Source organism: Buteo buteo, chromosome 5, assembly GCF_964188355.1.
Source record: "Buteo buteo chromosome 5, bButBut1.hap1.1, whole genome shotgun sequence".
NCBI lineage: Eukaryota > Metazoa > Chordata > Aves > Accipitriformes > Accipitridae > Buteo > Buteo buteo.
The window spans coordinates 24,515,616-24,533,401 of NC_134175.1; the positions used below are offsets into that span (position 1 = coordinate 24,515,616).

At 45.4% G+C, this 17,786-nt stretch overlaps 1 protein-coding gene across 2 annotated transcripts in view; it reads left to right on the forward strand.

The window, feature by feature from the left end:
* The window catches only part of KLF7 (KLF transcription factor 7), a 66,253-nt gene that overhangs the window by 14,110 nt on the left and 34,357 nt on the right, over window positions 1-17,786 (forward strand). For both annotated transcript variants that reach the window (XR_012650446.1, XM_075028205.1), the window contains exon 2: window positions 16,569-17,181. Coding sequence is in view for 1 of the 2 variants with exons in the window: in XM_075028205.1 (XP_074884306.1) it covers window positions 16,569-17,181 (613 nt within the window). In the remaining variant the exon portion in view is untranslated. The remainder of the gene's footprint in view (window positions 1-16,568; window positions 17,182-17,786) is intronic.

Below are 17,786 nucleotides of genomic sequence, written 5' to 3' on the forward strand. Positions count from 1 at the left end.
TTGCTGTTTCTTCCATAAATGCATTAATTTGTCTTTTTCCAAATTCAGTCTCAAGGATTTATTTCCTGCCCCTGCGTGGTTTTCTTTACATACTGCCTCTCTCTGCTGGCATCACAAAAAAATTTAGCATTTCCTCCTTAAGCTCTTTTCCCTGCTTTTCTTCACAATGAAAGCTTTTTATCAGTTTCCATAGTTTTCTGATTTGTTTTTATTAAGCATGTTTTTATAGTGAGGGCTGCGATCCATCCGAGTAAACGGAAACAAAAAATTGAGGCCAAAGTTTTGTTTGTTTGCTTAACGAAACAGATCAGACTTTAAATGGGATGAAGTCAAATCAGTGCTGATGACTTGTCTTGATGGTAGCTGCTTCTAAGTGCTGGCTATTGACAGCGAGTCGTGGAAGATCTCAGCGTTCTGAAAAGCCTAAAACCACAAATACAACCGTGGGGTTGAAAATCACATGGTGTATTAGTATCAGGAAGAGCAGGGTTGCTGTGAGTTGCTGCCCTTTGTTCAGCAAACAGTATCTATATGCTGGTTAGTTAGTTGAAGACCACTGTTTTTGTGGCTGATGGATGTGAGGTGGGTGTTTAACCTGGATCATGGTTAAAGGGTAAAGGCCCCTCGAATTTCGGTGCTCACCCAGCACACCGCTGCCCTTTTCTTCAGCAAAGGGAGGCGTTCCAACACGGGCAGGGAGGAGGCCTGCCCAAAATGCTGCGGGGTCAGTGGTGGGGTCCCACCACCATCCCTCTGGAGGGTCCCCCCTCTGCCACCACCCACTGGGGTGGGTGGCTTCCGTGGCCTTGAGCAGGGTGGCTCCCTGCCTCCCTGTCCCCGCCGCCTTAAAGGAGGATTTTCCACAGCCGCTCGCGTAAGGCAAAGGAGCCTGCCTGAGCCGGGGAGGGGGGAGCGTTAGCTGCTCTGGACTGCAAGGCGCTCTTCGGTTCGCTTGGCGGGTCACCCCGGGCTCTGGACCTTCCTGCTGTGTTTGTCCACTGTGCTGCTTTTAACCGTCTCCGCTCCTTTGAGTCAGCTTGGGCTGCTCGCACGGCAAAGAAATATTTTCCTGGTGTTTCAGAACATGCGTGATTCCCTCTCCTTCCTGTGGAGGAGGAAAGCTGCTCGCCCCATACAGGGTCTGCCGGGGTTATAACAGAACAGTGGAGCCTTGCCAAACAGCAATGAGGTGTACAGCTGGCTGTGGGCAGTGGGGCTCTGCCAGTTTTTGCTTGGTTCTGCCGCTGTGAAGACTTCTTGCAGGAACTGTCATCTTTCTCCCCTTTATTCAGCAAGCTCTTAAGCTGTGGGTATCCTTGAGGGGTTTTTGGGTGGAACATGAGGACTGGAAAGAAACAGGTCCTAAACCATGTGCTGTTGGTAATGATCCTGCAGACCAGCATGTAAAAAGCCAAATGTTTTAATAGAAATTAAGGAGTGAAAACAAAGAAAAGACCTGCTACAATGAAGCACCATGTGGCGCCATCCTTACAACTTGATGGTGTGATTGCACTGGTCTACATCCTGGGTGTATTCTTCCACCTAATGTCTTCCTGGAACAGCTGAAAACAGAGGGCTATGCAGAAAATCCACTGTCCATCCAGATGTTAATCAGTACAAATGCTGAAGTTCAGAAATAAAATATGAATGAGAAAATTGTGGGAAAGCAGTACTTTCTGTGCCTACCTTTATTTCAGTACCGGGGACTGTGCTGGCAAATTTGTGCAGTCTGGAGCAGAAAAAATCCTCAGTAGTACCCCGATAAGTCAGAGAACCTGACACCTACAGTCTTGAAAGCAAAACTTGCAGGTTGCCTTTTTGAAGCTCAAATTTTCCAAGAGCAATGACAGAGCAGTTTCAGCAGAGAAAAATATATACCCTTTCAGTCAAGACCCAGAGGTTTAGAGCATTCAGATATCTGTCTGATTTGATGGTTGGGCTTTGAACAGACAAGATGCTTCACAGCCATTGCCCTTAGAGAGCAGGGAAGCTGTTGCATGCCCATTTTACAGGCTGGGAAACTGGGACACCCAAGCGCTCAGTTGTTGGAGAGAGGAATTCAAGAGCAGAGCTTGAAAAGGATACCAGCTCCCTGATCTCCATTTTAATTAAATTCTTTCTGCAATTGTCTTCCCTGCCAGTTTAACTGGTGGAATGTGGTCTAGCGGAGGAATTTTTGGCTGCAAACTTGACAGGAATATTTTTCTGGGCCAGATCCTTGCCTAGTGTAAATTAAGATGACACCACTAGCTACGATTACTGTGCTAGCAATTTACTCCTCCCTCTGAGAATCTGGCCCTGGTTTGCAGACAGTGGGCAGTGTCATATAATTTGTTCTTTTTAATTTTAGTCTGTCTAGACACTTTTGCAGCACCCCTTTCTGGGAGGACTTTGTGCCAGCAGCTCTGGAGCAGCACCACACTTCTCTGGTGAGAAACGCTTAGCAGACACAGCATGAAGGTGGCCTGGTGTGCTCAATCTCAGCATTTCACCTCCCTGGTGCAGGGTTTGGCTTTGATAGTCTCAGTGATTTTTGGTGGAGAGGTGGCAGAGGGGATACATGGCAAGATTTCTTCCCTGTGGAGGGGGAGTGAGTCTGTCGTTTTCCCTGTTTTTGATGATGTGTTGTCCCAGCTGAGTGCTGGAGAAAGACAGCTGCTGCCGATGCAGCGTTTCTGTGGTAGTTTTTCTTTCCAGCAATGGATGACACACCTCTCTTTGTGGGTAAGAAGGTCTTTCTCCTGGTTTTGAAGGCCATTTGCTGGCCTTGTGTTTATTGTTACAGTCAGTCCTTCCTCCCATGCTGTCAGTATTTACCACTCAGCCTTTAGCTTCTCTGCTATGTTTTCTCCCACACTGAGTCACCTGGCATAGGGGTGTACCTCTCCAGCCGCCTTCAAACTTGTCACGAGGCGCACACAGGACCTAGTTTTTACAAAATCCTCAGATTTGCTGGCTGTGGTTAAGCAGGTGATTAGCTAGGACTGTTTTTCTTCCCCTTCCAGTCTCTTGCCAATTCCCGAGTTACTCGCCAAGATTGTCTGTAACTGTGTTTGTTGAGCCAAACACAGAAAGGCCATGACTCTGGCTGGGGCTCAGGAGCGGCAGCGATATATACCCTTTTACTACCATTACTTCTGCTTGCATCCAAATGCACTTAACTGAACCCCTAATCCTCATAATCATTTTACAAAATTTGCTAATCATAAAGTCCTACCTTCTGTTGTTAACCACCTACATTTACGTGTCTGTACCCAGCCCCCAAAAGGAAGGGTCTTCATGGCTGCAGAAAAAAGCCTGAAGATAGGGGTACTAAAGTCATTAAAAACAAAATTTCTTTTTGAGAAAACTATAAAGCACACACTATTTCTGGGATTCCACCTGAGCTTGATCAATATGAATGAAGCAGAGGTCTCCCAAAAAAGCAGCTTGCATGGAAATGGGTAAGAGATTCTTTGTGCAATCTTAATGATTTTGAGAGAGACGTTTCCCCTGTGAATTGCTGTAGGAGTTTGCACCCCTTCCCCCACGCTCAGCAGAGGCAAGAACATATGACTATCCTCATGTAAGGTAGTGCAGTGTTAATAGTGCTGCTGTATTGATCAAACTGGGCTGCTTTGTCACCAGGGACAGCTGGCAGGATTTATTCTGACTCTGAAGGCTGTTTCCAGTCCTTTCACTAGGCGAAGGGTGTGTTGTGCTTTTTGTCTTAGTCTGCAGGAGCAACGCTTTCAAAAGATTGTATGGTGTCCCACCATCCGCTGCCTCTATCATTTCTGCTCTCAGGGCTCCCACCTCACTCCCACTCAGAGCTGGATGGGTCTCAAGATCTTGTTGCAGCAAGATCCAGTTGTTTGCCCTTGGAGAGCACCTGGAGGAGCAGCCGCTGGCTGCTGGAATGTGGATAAACACAGGGTGACGGGAACAGGAGAGGCTTCCTCTTTGCTTAGAAAGTGAGCAAAACATCAGTAAGAAAGCAGCGTAGAAGGAAAAACATGTGCAGGGTGGTTATATTCCCCCCTGGCTGATACTCATGACCTTGTTAAAAAGATCAGTCTGCTTCAGAGACTGCACGTGGTCATTTTTAAGTGTAGGGAGAAACCGAATGTGGCTTTTATTTTTCCATCTGATAAATTGCCAGTTGCAGGTTTTACTTACAGAACACTCTGAGTAGTCTGAGAAGAACACGATCACCTTGATATTATATTTATGAGTAAAAATGGTATGAGGCAAAAAAAGCTCTTAGCTCACATGTAAAGAAGACTTTTAATGCAGTTTTTGCTTCCAGGAATGCACCATTACTCATGGCAGGGAAGGGACACATTAGCAGGCTTGACAGACAGGAGGGCTGAAATGCCTAGGGGCACTCAGGGGCTCGCAGGGGCAATTTGACATCATGCTTCTTTGACAGGTGTCGTGAGCTTGGTGCTGGGTAGTGATGGGACATCTGCAGAGCAGGGAATGGTTAGAGACATTTGAAATGGAGAAAAACTCCTGAACCTTGCTCTGGTGATGGTGGGAGCACCTCTGGGGCACTCTGAGAAGAGCCCACGTGCTCAGAAGTGCTGCAATGTATTCTGCAGGGGCTCAGGGTGGCAACCAAGTCACAACTCATGGCTGGAAAATTGTCCCCTGAATGTGTAGGCTGCCAGTAAGTGCCGGCTATAGCTAAAGAAGCACGGTTTGAGTGCATTCCTCTCCCTTTCTGAGTCCCAGTTCCAGGACTGCTGGGTCTGAAGCAGATCCCTCCAGCAGCCCCGGCCACCACAAGGCATTTTGGCTCTCGCTTCAGCTCTGGTATCATGCAACCGCTTGGGAAGCACAACTGCTTGGGAAGCGCAACTGCTTGGGAAGCGGAGCCGGCTGGAGGCGAAGCAGGAAAGTGCTCCCAGGAATGTTCCCTGCAAAGCAGAGACTCAGCCTGTGGTCTCTCACGCGGCTCCTCCTCTCCCAGCATAAAGGTTACCTTTGTATGTTTATAACCAAAATAAAATTGCAGCTCCTGAAAACTATAATTTGTACTTGGGGGAACATAATGTTTGTGTTTAGCTATTGCAGGGATTGTACCAAGGCACAGTGACAGAGGACTGAAGTGTTTGGGATGACGATAGCTGGCAACAGACTCCGCCTTTGGGGGCTACTAAAAACAGATTTAGTTAAGCAGTATCCATGATGAACAAAATGCCAGGGAGGACTGGTTGTACTGTGAGGAAGAGGACTCCCCTCCTGCAGCGGGAGAGGCTGTCCTTCCTCAGTTCCCGCTCTTCCCCTTCCCACAAACCAAGCCAAGAGAGCCTGGCTGTGGTCTTCCAAGCCGTGACACTGGAGACTTCCATCCCATCTCAGAAAGACAATAGAGGGAAGGAGTGGTATACAGCTAACCCACAAAGGCAGGCTTATCTCTGGAGATGCTATATAGGCTTAAATAGAGTGGAAAAGGGAAATGGGGGAAAATAGGACACTTAAGGTAAACTAACTACATTTTTTAAACGTCTGAGTTGGAAATATGCCAGATAACATGTCACTGTTGGGATTATAGTGACTACAATATGTTTCCTCTTTTCCTTGTTGGTAAGTGGGTTTTGTTTGTTTCCTTTCTGGAGAGTGGTGAGGGAGAGGAGGAGAGGTGAGGCAGGAGAGTTCCCTGCAGTGCATGTTTGGTAGCGCGCTGGAGCTGTCTGTGGCAGTTTAATGGGTAAGGCTGTGGTGCCGTGAACGTGACATCTTCTAATTCCTGACATCATCATTTGGGCCTTTTTGTCTCAGGGAAAGACGCAGTGTCGAGTTTCCTTTGGTTTGCTCAAAGAGGATACTTAGGGATGGGGCTGGAAAGCTGAAGGCCTCACAGAGCCTCTCAGCAGCATGGGTGCAGGCAGAAGGGATGCTAAAAGCCTTGCCAGCAGAGACATGCCCTCATCCGGTATCATCTCCGCAAGGTGGTGCTGAGTGCTGTGTTCGGTTATGTACTGGAATTAATTTGGGAACCCTCCCCATTAATTTTTTGGGGAAAGGTGCCAACATAAACTTGAGGTAGGGTCTGGTGATTTTGCACAGTATTCTCCAATACATTTCCAGGGATATTTTGCCAGGAGAAACAGAAGGTTTAAGAGAGAGCATGAAAAGGGTGAAAAGGGACAGTGTCTTGCCTTGACTGTGAGACTCCTACACAAGTAAAGAGTGTTGCTGAGGAGATGCAGTGTGAAGAAACAAGGGAAGGAGAGGGTGCTTGTAGGGGAAGAGAGGCTGAAAAGAAGAGCTTTTCTGAGGTCCTAGAGTCAGACAGGTTTCTGAGCAGGGCTCAAACAGGTCCCGTCCCATCTTCCACCTCCTTCAGGAAGAGTAGAGTTTCTCCTGGCCTCTGTTTCTCCTGATGCTTCATCACAGCACCCAGGCTCTGCTTTTCACCAGCCTGCTTAGTGTAACAAAGTACCACCCTTTGGGCCTTTCTGCATTGTAGTCTCTGCAGACTTGGGAGTCTGCAGGTACCCATTCAGGACATTTCTATGAAGGCATGTCATGATGGCTTATCATATAGTTAGCTCCTCTAACAAAAGACAGTCTTGTGCACAGAAACATCTTGAATTAACCATGGTGGCTGCTTGGATGCTGGGAAGTCATCGTATCTTCCAGGAACACCAAGACATTGCATTCCTTCTAGGCTATTTTCTGGCTGCTTTGCTATTAATAACTTTGTCCTGAAATAGCACTTTCATATTGCAGCATATTAAAATCCATAACAACTGGGTGGGTGTCTACAGTCAACAGACCGAAGAAAGTGAGCCAGCACGAGAGCTGTGGTTGTGTAAATTGGCTCATAGAGGTGTGCTGACTCTGAGCAGTTGGTGATCTGACCTGCTGAGCTTTCTCAAGTCGATAAATGGCAGGGCTTTTAATGGGATCTCCTGGCTTCCCATGCCATACTGCAGCTGGTAGCTGTACAGCCTGCTGGAAACCACGCTAACGTGAGGGTGGTCTCGTGATCCTTTCTTGAGGAGTGAGCAGTGCCGTGTCCAGTTCTGACAGTGCACCTTGAGTTGCTAATGGTATCCACAAAAGGCCCTGCCAGATCTCCTTTTTGTTTGATCTAATGCATTTTGGGTCTCCTCAGATGCCTGTGGGCAGTTGCTTGGGTTGCTGCTGAGCAGCTGGGCCAATACTGGCAGGCACTTTACCAATGTGCTCTAGCAAATTGCTTTTAAAGAGGACTGTGCTGCTTTTATCAGGGTGCGTAGCAGCCCAAGAGCACTGCCTGGGAGATTTGAGGCTGATCAAAATCCCGTGTGGCTAGAGTTTTGGAACAACTGCCTTGGCAAAGCAGTGTAGAAAAGAAAAGCAATGGAAAACACCCTTGGCTGTAAGGGAGCATCCTTTGGAGGGCGCCTGGCTTTTGTGTGAGAGGCAAGTTTACCTGCAGTGGGACATTCAAGTGTGAAGGCTGTTGTTTCTGTGCATAGGTGATGAAAACTCTGGCCTAGGAGTGGCAGAAACCAGTTTGTGAATATCTCCATATAGACTGCTCAAATTTAAAAAAAAAAAAAAAGAGAGAAGAGAAACAAATCCAAGTATCAGGATGTCTGAAGTGGTGCTGGTTTTAAATTCTTCCCATTTTTCCATTTTGGTCACATTGTTCCTAATAAAGTAGACAAGATTTGTAATATAAAATAACCATCTCCAGCAGTCAAAGAACACGTCAAATTCTGCTTCACGTAAGCCACAGAGTTAAATGGCGCTAATCAGCAGCAGAATTTCATGGAGTTTGAGTGTTGGCAATGTCCTCAGCTGATGTAAACAGGAACCATGAAATCAAGGCTGCTCTGTGCTGATTTACCCCAGCTGAGAATCCGGCTGTGCTTCCCATCGCTTTGTTTCCAGTCTGAAGTTTTTTTTCTCGATGCAACGGTGAAACTCAAGCCTGTTGTCTTCTCTTTTCCTTGCCCAGACTGGCATATTTATCACAGTAGCACATGCATCTTCTTGCTCTTGTAAGATAACAAATTGCCCAAATGATTTAAAAAAAAAAATCAAATTAAAAAGCAGCAAGTGGCTTTTTGCAAATGTGCTTGGACAGTTGCTGTGCTCATGTTAAAGTTTAAACTTCAGCCAAAGAGCCCACTGCTCTCTGCATGGCTGGAGGCAGGCTTTGGTCCTATATGTTTATTATCGTTTAGAAATGATATAAATGCTCTTTTATTCTTTTTTGTTCTGTCCTTACTCTACAACGCGTTCCTCTCCTTCCTCCTGCTTCCTGTTTCCCAGACAGGTCCCCACCTCTTCCTCCCCACAGCCAAAAATAATACAAAAGGGAACATACAAAAGGTTTTTTGAGCCATGAGATGTGATAATGAATGGGCATCATGTACAGGGTAGATACAGTAGTCCCAGCGCAGAAATGTTGATCACGCAAAGTCAAGATGAGGAATTGCATGTTTTTGGGTTAGGAATTCAGTGTTATGCATCCTCTTGTTTAATATGTTTTTAGGTCAGAGCAGAAGAGATGACTGACAACCCAGGACTCTTATGAAATGTACCATATATTGAGTGTATTGATCACATCTCTTCTCCAGGTTTGATTTAATAATCTAATTGTGAAGAATTGTGCTTACGAATATGCTGTTGCCTGAGAGTGCGCGAACACAACTGGTGTATACATTTGTGTCAGCTGCTGAGGAGGAAATGTTAAGCTCTCTCTGGATGTTAATGAAACATCTCTAAAGAGTACATTTTTTCATTCATGATCCTATCCAGAGTAATTACAAGGAATCCAATTCTGCTGTGCAACCCCACTGCAATACTTTGTAAGGATGAATCTTAATTGCGGATCGAGACCTAAAATATTGCTCTGCTTTGTACATTCCACAGCCGTCAGCATTTGCTCCTGCATATCCATTTCCTGTGAGAAGTTTACCACACTCTGGGGCATGCTTTGAACCTGATCCTTTGATTTCAGTGGGAGCTAGGACTCGCAATTCAAGGAGCTAATTGTGCCTTTTCGCTATGTATAATGCTAAACTAAAGCTGCTTCCAAACCAGGCGGCAACAGGTTAAATACACACTTGATGAAGTTTGGAGAAAAGTTTGCAGTGAGGGCCACTAGCCAGCTCACTCAAAGCCATCCAAGGTTGTTATATAAATAAATGATCTCTTCAGAAAGATTTTGAAACACACATTACGTATGTACCGTTTCTCAAATGGTCATTGTATGGCTACTTGCTGTCTGGACTGCATGGCAGCGTGCAGGGCATGTGCTGGTGTACAAGCACACATGGGTTTGATCATGTTTTTATACTAGCACAATGGGCTGCCTGCACTTTGGAATTCTTGATTTGGCTATCCTTAATCCTTTGCTGACATTGATGCTATTTTTTGTTGTTGTGACCGGCTGCAGATATTTTTTCTATCTTTATTAAACAGTCAAAAAACCCAAAAGCCCTCCAAAGCCCTGGTTCAGTGTTTGCAGATTTCTTTCATCCTTTTTTTTTATCTAGATGCCTATCAAATTCAGCCACGCTTAGCTGCAGTCCTTTGTTCAATATCTCACAACCAGTGCACTGAAATTCTCTATGCTTAGAGCCCAAATACCACAGATTTTTAGGGAACAAATTTGGGTTGTCCATTTAAAAGAGTGTTTGTTAGATAAGATATATTTCATTATCACTAAGTTTGGGAACAAATCTTGATTTTGACTCCTTGGTTAGGGTTATGGGTTCAGACTTTTTTTCTGTTTGAGACATTTGTTTTACCACCCATTTCTGCTGGTGAAAATTGCTAATTTATGGCAAAATTGGGTTTGATCCTTTGAGCTTTAGAGGATGATCAAAGTCTTTGATAACCTTTGTTACATCATGCCCCAGAGCAACAGGAAAATGGCTTGTGTTTATATGAAGGTAGTGATTCTGTCCTTTAAGTAAATCTACAGAACTTTTTACATTAAAATGTATCTTCGCTGAATTCAGTTGTGGCTTCTGATTTCAGTATCTTTTATGCTCTGAAGAAAAATGCTGTGGAGAACATCCAGAGAGAAAGCCATCTGTGCTGTGGTAGGAGAGTGTTCATTGAGAGTGCTGTTGTGCATGAGTAACAGTGAATGGCTGGTTTGGCTAAATACATTTCCTTAAAGGTTCATTCTTTGGGCAGAGACCAAGGGGGAAAATGGGCACAGGCCATTATTATACTGAAGAAATTTGCAAACAGAGGTTTGAGTCCTGCGTAGCGTAGTCAAGAGCTAATAGACTTGTCCATTGCAGACTCTGGTGGCTGGTGAGGCCCATTCTGCCAGTGTTAGAGAGGACTAGCCTGACAGCTCAGGCATATGGTGAAGTTACCACAGGAAAATGAGTCTTTGCGTCTCAGATGATCTTTGCTGACTATGTGTGTGTCTGCTTTTTGCTCTTGGCAAAAGCCTGTTTGTTGAGCATACAGTTAACTTGATTTGCTTCATATATACAAGGGATTAAGAACATGCATGCAGATATTTACAACGAGTTAGCTGTCATTAAGTATCTTATTGTTGTACCTGAGAAGTGGTTTTAGCTGTCTTTTTTTTCAATGAACTATATAACACGTAGGCGAGATGTGCTGGCACATGACTAGGAGTTTTGTCTTAAATCCTTTGCAATAGAAATGATTTGCTATTGCCTGAAACTTTTTCTTACTATTCATTCATTTCAGACTGTGGTTTTCCCATTTTCCCAAGTGTATTTTGCAAAACTACTTATTTTAATACTAAAATTCTGTTTATTTTATGCTGTCCCAAATGTTAAGCTTCTGATGTGCTGCAGCTTTTTGACAACTAGCAACTGCCCAGTAGAGGTTGCCAAGAGGAAAAGCTGGAGGTTTTGGCAGCTGGGTGGGAACAGATGACAATCTTGGAATAGATGGGCAAGAGTATTGGGTTTTGTTGTTGTTCAGGAAGTAATGAAGGCTTTTGGCAGTGGGAAGAAGATGCATCTTTCAAACCTTGTTTTAGGGTTAAGGACAAAAAGAGCATGGTATTTCAGGAAAGGCAGGTGGGTTTTGAATCTCTTATTCCTCTTAACTTCAGGGCTGCCCCACAACATCCAGTTGGGTACCTGCCTCTGGCATCAGCAATGCAAGTGCCACCGTAGCTCAAAGCTTTCACTGTTCTGCTGAAGAATTAAATATTGACACTCGGCACGGGACCTGGTGCCGCTGTTTGCTCTGAACTTGAGTGAACTGCAGTGGCACTGACCTTAGAATTATTGTTTTGTGTTGCTTTCAGGTTGAGGATGCTTTCTCTTCCTTTGCAGCTTTGAGACTGCCACAATTATTTAAAGTTAGAGTTGAGGCCCCTTTTTTGCATGCCAGTGGAAAGCAATGGCGTCATGATGGAGGTTGGAATTTGACCTTCACTATTGCATGTATAATTCTGTATTGCTCGTATAAATTATGCTGCAAAGAGAATCCTTTCAAGTATTGTAAACAGAGCTGGTAGATCAGACCTGCTTGTCAACCACATTCGACATTTTCATTCTCTGTCACAGCCTGATCTAAGTATCCAACTTCTTAATTAGGTTTTGGATAACTTCCAAGATCGGTGCTTGATGTCCAATTATATCTGCAGTAAAATGGCACTTAGAAGTAACTAGCACTTCCAGATAAGGACTTCCCATGATCTGCTAGAAAAATTCAAAATCAAGATGTTGTAAAATACTTCAGCATCAATAAAACAGAGGAACCCAGTGAGTGTGTTGATAAGGTGTCTTCCCTGACTTTCTGTCCTGAAATCATTATAAGTGTTTGGGCTTTGTTTTAGCCTTGGCAGAACTTTACTGTTGCAACATTGTCCTGTCTTTAGCTATGCAAAACAGCCAGGGATTTGAGTGCTGTAAAGACTTCACAGCATAGGCAGGTGCTTCTGAAGTGGCCTGTGATTTTTCAAGAGCCTGTATGTATGGGTCAAATTCTGATACACAACATGGCTGCCAATTGAGACCAGTTCTCGCAATTCATTGGAGCAAGTTTAGATTTATACCCTGGGAACTGAGAGTTCATTTGGGGTCATCAGTTGGAATTAGGTTTTCCAGAGCTGCCTGGACCTGAACCCAGATGCCAAACTTGTGTCCCTGCAGAGGCTCCTGGCCTATGGGAACATCTTTCCCCCATCATTCTCTAAAGAGGAGACAGAGACATTGGGTACCTACACTGCCTTGAGACTTGGCACATTGATGATGGTGGTGGTCCCAGCTTTAGCCTTCCTGCTGGTTGCTCTCTGGGGGAGAGTGATGAAGTCAAACATCAGCATCATGAGTGGTGACTCCAGCTCCTTCATACCTAGATTTTGAATGTTCTGGGTTGCACTTTAACCTGGACAGCTGACAAGCACCCTAGAATTTAGGCTGTCTCAGCCAAACTGAGTATCTGCAAGTCTGGGAGGGATTGGGAAGTCTGGGGTTTGTCTTGTTGTTGTTGCAGTTAGTAGCAAAACTGTCTTGATTTCTGCTGGCTGCAGAATCAGGTGACTGCTAAACTCTGCTGAAAATCATACACATGTATCACATCTCTGCTCTCAGAGGCACACGCTGGGTTGCTCTTGCATTGTATTTCATAGTGGTGAACATACTCAATGTGTTTGGTAAATGATCTTTACTTGCAGTAGATGAGCTTTAGGTGAGCTCCAGAGGTAAGAATGCAGGTAGATTAGAGGTCATACCTTTCTGAATTGACTAACATACTAACACTGAGTTTCCCTGGATCAATGCTGCTGCAAGCTCTGAAGGGACTAACAAGAGGTAGGTCCTTACCAGGCATAGGACAGCACTACAGTCGCTGTCTTGTACTGTCTGAAGGATCTGGTGCTGCATGTGGAAGTGTCATGGTGTGCAGTTTACATGTATTCTGCTGCTGTACGTGCCCCAGAGGACTGAGATGATAGTACATGTAGGGAGCGAAGAGATGTCATGAGTTACTGGTGCCTGGGCAGGAAACACACAGTGTTTCTTGCAGGTGGTGGACATGTGCCTCTGTTTGGAAAGTGAGCCTTTTTGCAATTGTATCCAAAATTGAAAAATCAGACTGAGGCCTTGTTGGGATTGTCCACATGCCAGACTGCCATCCTTTTCTGGCTGGCTTTCTGCAAGTACATGGGATCTTGCAAAGTCACGTCCTATTATTTGTCAGCCATGAATCATCATTTCTTTTAACTGGCTAAATTGAGGAGCAATGTGCAAGGAGAATGACCCTTGTTAATCAGGGCAGATGGGTTAAAGTAGTGGGTCACTTTTTATCCCTAGCTTGCGAAACTGGCTTGACAGCAAACAGCAATCTTACGGATCTTCTTGTGCTCCTGAAGGGAGCCATCTTCCTCTCCCCATTGCAATTTTTGAAGTCTTTATTGCTGTAAATCCTACAGGCACTGGGTAAGAAAGTTTAATACCCACCAAGTTGCCTGCAATGTAGCACCCAAAGGATAGTCAGACTTAATGTTGCATGTGACATGTACATCCATCACACAAAGCTCCCCCTCTCTTGCATGAGTGGTTAAGGAGAAGCTGGACCTGTCTTAGGTGTCCTTGGACCATTTTCCTACTGGGCTGGTAGTGGAAGTAGGAGATCTACAGGGGTTTCCCATCACCTGAATCCAGCAGTTTGGGTTTGTATCTCTGTGGATAGTGGTCAATATCCTGCTGGTCCTGCAAGTTTTTGATGCGCTCCCAGCTTCATGGGAATGGAGACCAAAAACTCTCCTGCCCCTCCTGACTGTCCACTGGGCTGGAGCAGAGACCTTGGTGGTCTCAGCCTGACTGGTTTCTCCAGGTCAGAGCTCGAGGCAAGGAGGTGGGCTTAGCTGGCCTAAAAATTGCCTTGCCAGGGCAGGAGTGAAGAAAGCAGGCTAGTTTCAAAACCCTGCCTTACCACTCCCTGGGTGATTTGGGCCCGGAGGAGGGAAGGTCGGGTAAGGTACTTGGCAGAAGCTGGGAAGTGGGTATGGGGAAAGACACTTTGTTTCTGCCGGCAATTGCCTGCTCTGGCAAATGCAGCAGCAGGTAGGGCGCTGGCGGGGGGTGAAGGAAGGGCTGTGGCTGTAACCCCTCGCCAGGCTTTGTCTGCCATGCAGATTAGGTGGAGGGCTTTTCTGGCTCAGCGTTGCTAGGCTCTTCCCCTCTATTGACTTGGTGGAGAGGCTCAGGGGGGGTGGGAGGGAGGGACTGCATTATATTGTTTCTTTGAGTTGTTTTTTTCCCCACTCTATGGGGAGATGGGCTTGATCCACTGGTTTTGGATTTCAGAGGCAGAAGGCAAGACATGACCAGCTGGTGTCTTGAAATGGCACAGGTGCAATGGCTGCGGGAGGGGGGAGCCAGGAATAATTACAGGTTTCTGAAGCATCAGGCTTTGCCTGAAAAGGGCTCATCGAGAAACTGCTCTTTATGGAAAATTAATGGTGAAGCTGGAAAAAACTGTCAGGCCCACTATTGTTGTCTTGGGGTAGTGATGTCTTAAAGGAGCAGCACCTCCTGCTTGCCTCCCCTCCACGGGCAGCCTGGAGCCGGCACACAGCTTTCTGATCCCACAGCAATTGAAATGTCATGTCACTGTCATCAGATTTAATGGCCTTGAGTCCCTGTCTCTCTTTTTTTTTATTTTTTTCTCTTTCCCTTTCCACCCCTAATTTGTGATTATGCTTGCTCTTTCCTTTGGAAGCCTGTTATTTATTAGGCGTCTAAACCTGTTTCTCCCCACTGGACGAAGGCTAAGTGGGCCAAGAAGCCCAAATTACATGACATGGGGAATTCAAAAGCATCACCTCTCCTGGTGGTGGGGGTTATTCCTGAAACACTGTGGGGCATGTTGGAAAGCTGCTCCCAAAACCTGTTAGGATTCATCTAGGGAGAGACCAGATCCCCAGCTAAAGCTGTTCCTCACGGTCCCAGAAATGCACTTTAAAAAGAAAACAGAAAGGTTGCTTAAGGCACGTACTAGCTGATAAGTGTCCCACCTCCAGGCCTGTGTGCAGACACATCATACATACAGTGTTATGCCTCTAAAAATAACCTACATGCTAAAGTGTAGCATGTCACATTTGCATATATTGCCGTTTTGTTGCTTTTTGTCCAAGTCCATCTCTACAGCTCAGGTCTAAAATCGGCTGTTATTTTAAAAAGAAGCAACACATAACTGTCTGGCAGATTCCGTTGTGAACTCTGAAAGTCATCCCACCATATTGTATCTGCAGCCAGCAGTGCTGCTTCCTAGGTACATTGAAAGTAATAATCTTGAGTTACCTGCTAGCTCCTAGAGAGCTGTGAGTGAGGCCTCTTTACACTCCTGTTGATGGGACCTTTGTAGCCAGAAGGCAGGAGTCTCTGTCTCTCCTCTGGTCATATGAAGCTTTTGTTTCTTGATCAGATGCTGGACTGTCCAGATTGAGACATAGTTGGGTCCCAGCTCCCATAGGCTGAAAATTTTTGCCTAAAATCCCTTTCTTAATATCTCTAGAAGTGTTCTCTGATGAGTAGTTTTTAGAGGTTTCCGAAAAGTGTTAGTTAGAATGTCTCTTTCTCCAAGTCCTGTAAAATCACAGTGGTGGTATTAAACCAGTTAGCCTTCCAGGCAGCGAGAAATGAAAAATAGCACTAATAAACTCCATTAAAAGCTCCTGAAACTACAGCAAACGGTTTTCTATAAACAATAAAAGTTTATAATGTTGGTTATGGAGAACACTGGGCAGTGTGATGGTGCCTGGAGGCTTTATTGGGGCTAGCTCAGGGCACCTCATAATAAGGTACATTCAAGTAGGAGGCTCACCTCATCCTTGTGCTGATGATCACTGCTGTGGAGATGCAGGAACACGTTTTTATGTGGCAGCATCTTTGCAACTTCACCTACTTTTTAATAAGGTGCATGTGCATGTTTGTTTGCAAGTCTGGTGTCCTGTACACAGGAAGCCCTGTTTGACCAGATGTGCCAAAAACCCTCTAAAACTGACAGTAAGTTCCTTTTTTCTGTCACATCTTTCCTTCTCTCAGTCCTTTTAAACAAGCTGTGGTGTCACTGGAAGTTGTTCTCCATCTCCTATCTTAAAATGCTACACTTCAGAATTGTGCTGTTTTAGGAACAGATTGGCCCCAGCCAACTATGCTGACTTAAATTTGGAGTGAAAGTTAAAGTTTGTGAAGGAAGCAGTTCTTTGGTGAAATGACTTTTTGTTTGTATGTGGCCAGGCAATGGGGCCATTAGAATAGTTTCATGTGAAAGTGACCGTTGGTCAGATTACGCTTAAAATTGGGAAGGGCCTGGTATCCGTGGAACAACGTACGGACTTTCATGAAAATGTAGTGGATGCTTTCTGGTTGTTATGTCTTCACTTCTACCATAATATCTGCTACTGTATGTGGATATTCCCACACTCTGTCTCGTAGCAGCATCAAACAAGCCAAATCTTCATGTGTCCCAAAATGTGACCATCTCGTGAGAAGGTGCTGGTGTGCATGAGTGCTGTCTCTGAATCGCTCTGGGCCACACCGTTCTCCTGCCCTAGGTGGGAGCTATGCTGTAATCTCTGTCTAACAGTGGTTTCTCTCCCTCCCCTCTCCCTTCCCCTCCTGCAGACATGCCTGGAGTTGGAGCGATACCTTCAGACTGAACCGCGGAAGATCTCTGAGACCTTTGGTGAGGATTTGGACTGCTTCCTTCATGCCTCCTCAGCACCAGATGCAGAGGACAATATCCGACAGCTGGATCCCATCCTTTTACCAGCGGAGACAAGTACGTGTGACAAAAGCGCCAACATGGACATTATCCTCTCACGGGACAAGCTGCTGTCTGAGACGTGCCTCAGCTTGCAGTCCACCAGCTCTTCCACAGAAGGCTACACAGCCGTCAACCAGGCCCAACTCAATGCAGTAACCTCATTAACGCCCCCTTCCTCTCCAGAGCTCAGCCGCCACCTTGTAAAAACCTCACAAACTCTCTCAGCAGTGGATGGCACAGTGACGTTGAAATTGGTGGCCAAGAAAACTTCACTCAGCTCCGTGAAAGTGGGTGTAGCAACAGCAACCGCGGGGACGATAAAAAGTGGGCACAGTGACAGTGAACAAGGAGGTACAGGGGCAGAAGCATCCCCGGAAAACAAGAAGAGGGTTCATCGCTGTCAATTTAATGGGTGCCGGAAGGTTTATACAAAGAGCTCCCACTTAAAGGCTCACCAGAGGACTCATACAGGTACTTGTGTAGGATGCTTCTCTCATCTTGTCCTCCCGCCACCTAACCGTAACCATCTCCTTTTATTCTCATTTAGAAAAGAAAAAAAAAAATCTTCTGAAAGTCCAAGCTTCTATCTGTGAAACAGGGCAGTGGATAAATACAGTAGGCCAGCAAATGTACCCAGTATTCAATAGAACTGAGTAGTTCACCATCTACCATTAACCTGTTAGGGTTTCATATGTCCTATAGGGCTTGATGCAGAGTAATTTTAAGATACCTAAGGGGTGTACATGTATCATTCATGTTAAAACTGTGGGCATGCCAGTTTGGGTTTTCGGCACTCACTTCCCCAAGACAACTTTAAAAATGTTAATTTTAGTCGAGTGTTAATTGCTTCAAACAGAAAATAGCATGGGTAGGTTTTTGCTGCCTTTTGTATGGGGGGAAGAGAAAAATGTGTTTCAGATCTGAGATATGCAGTTTAGGAATAACGTGTGTGTGAGAGAGCATGTGTGTAGATGCAGACGTGTAGGTACGCAGATGCACGTGCCCTTGAGATACTCAGGATCTTGGACCTCTCTGGTGATAAAATACAGTGAGAACACATGAAAGAATGACATGGA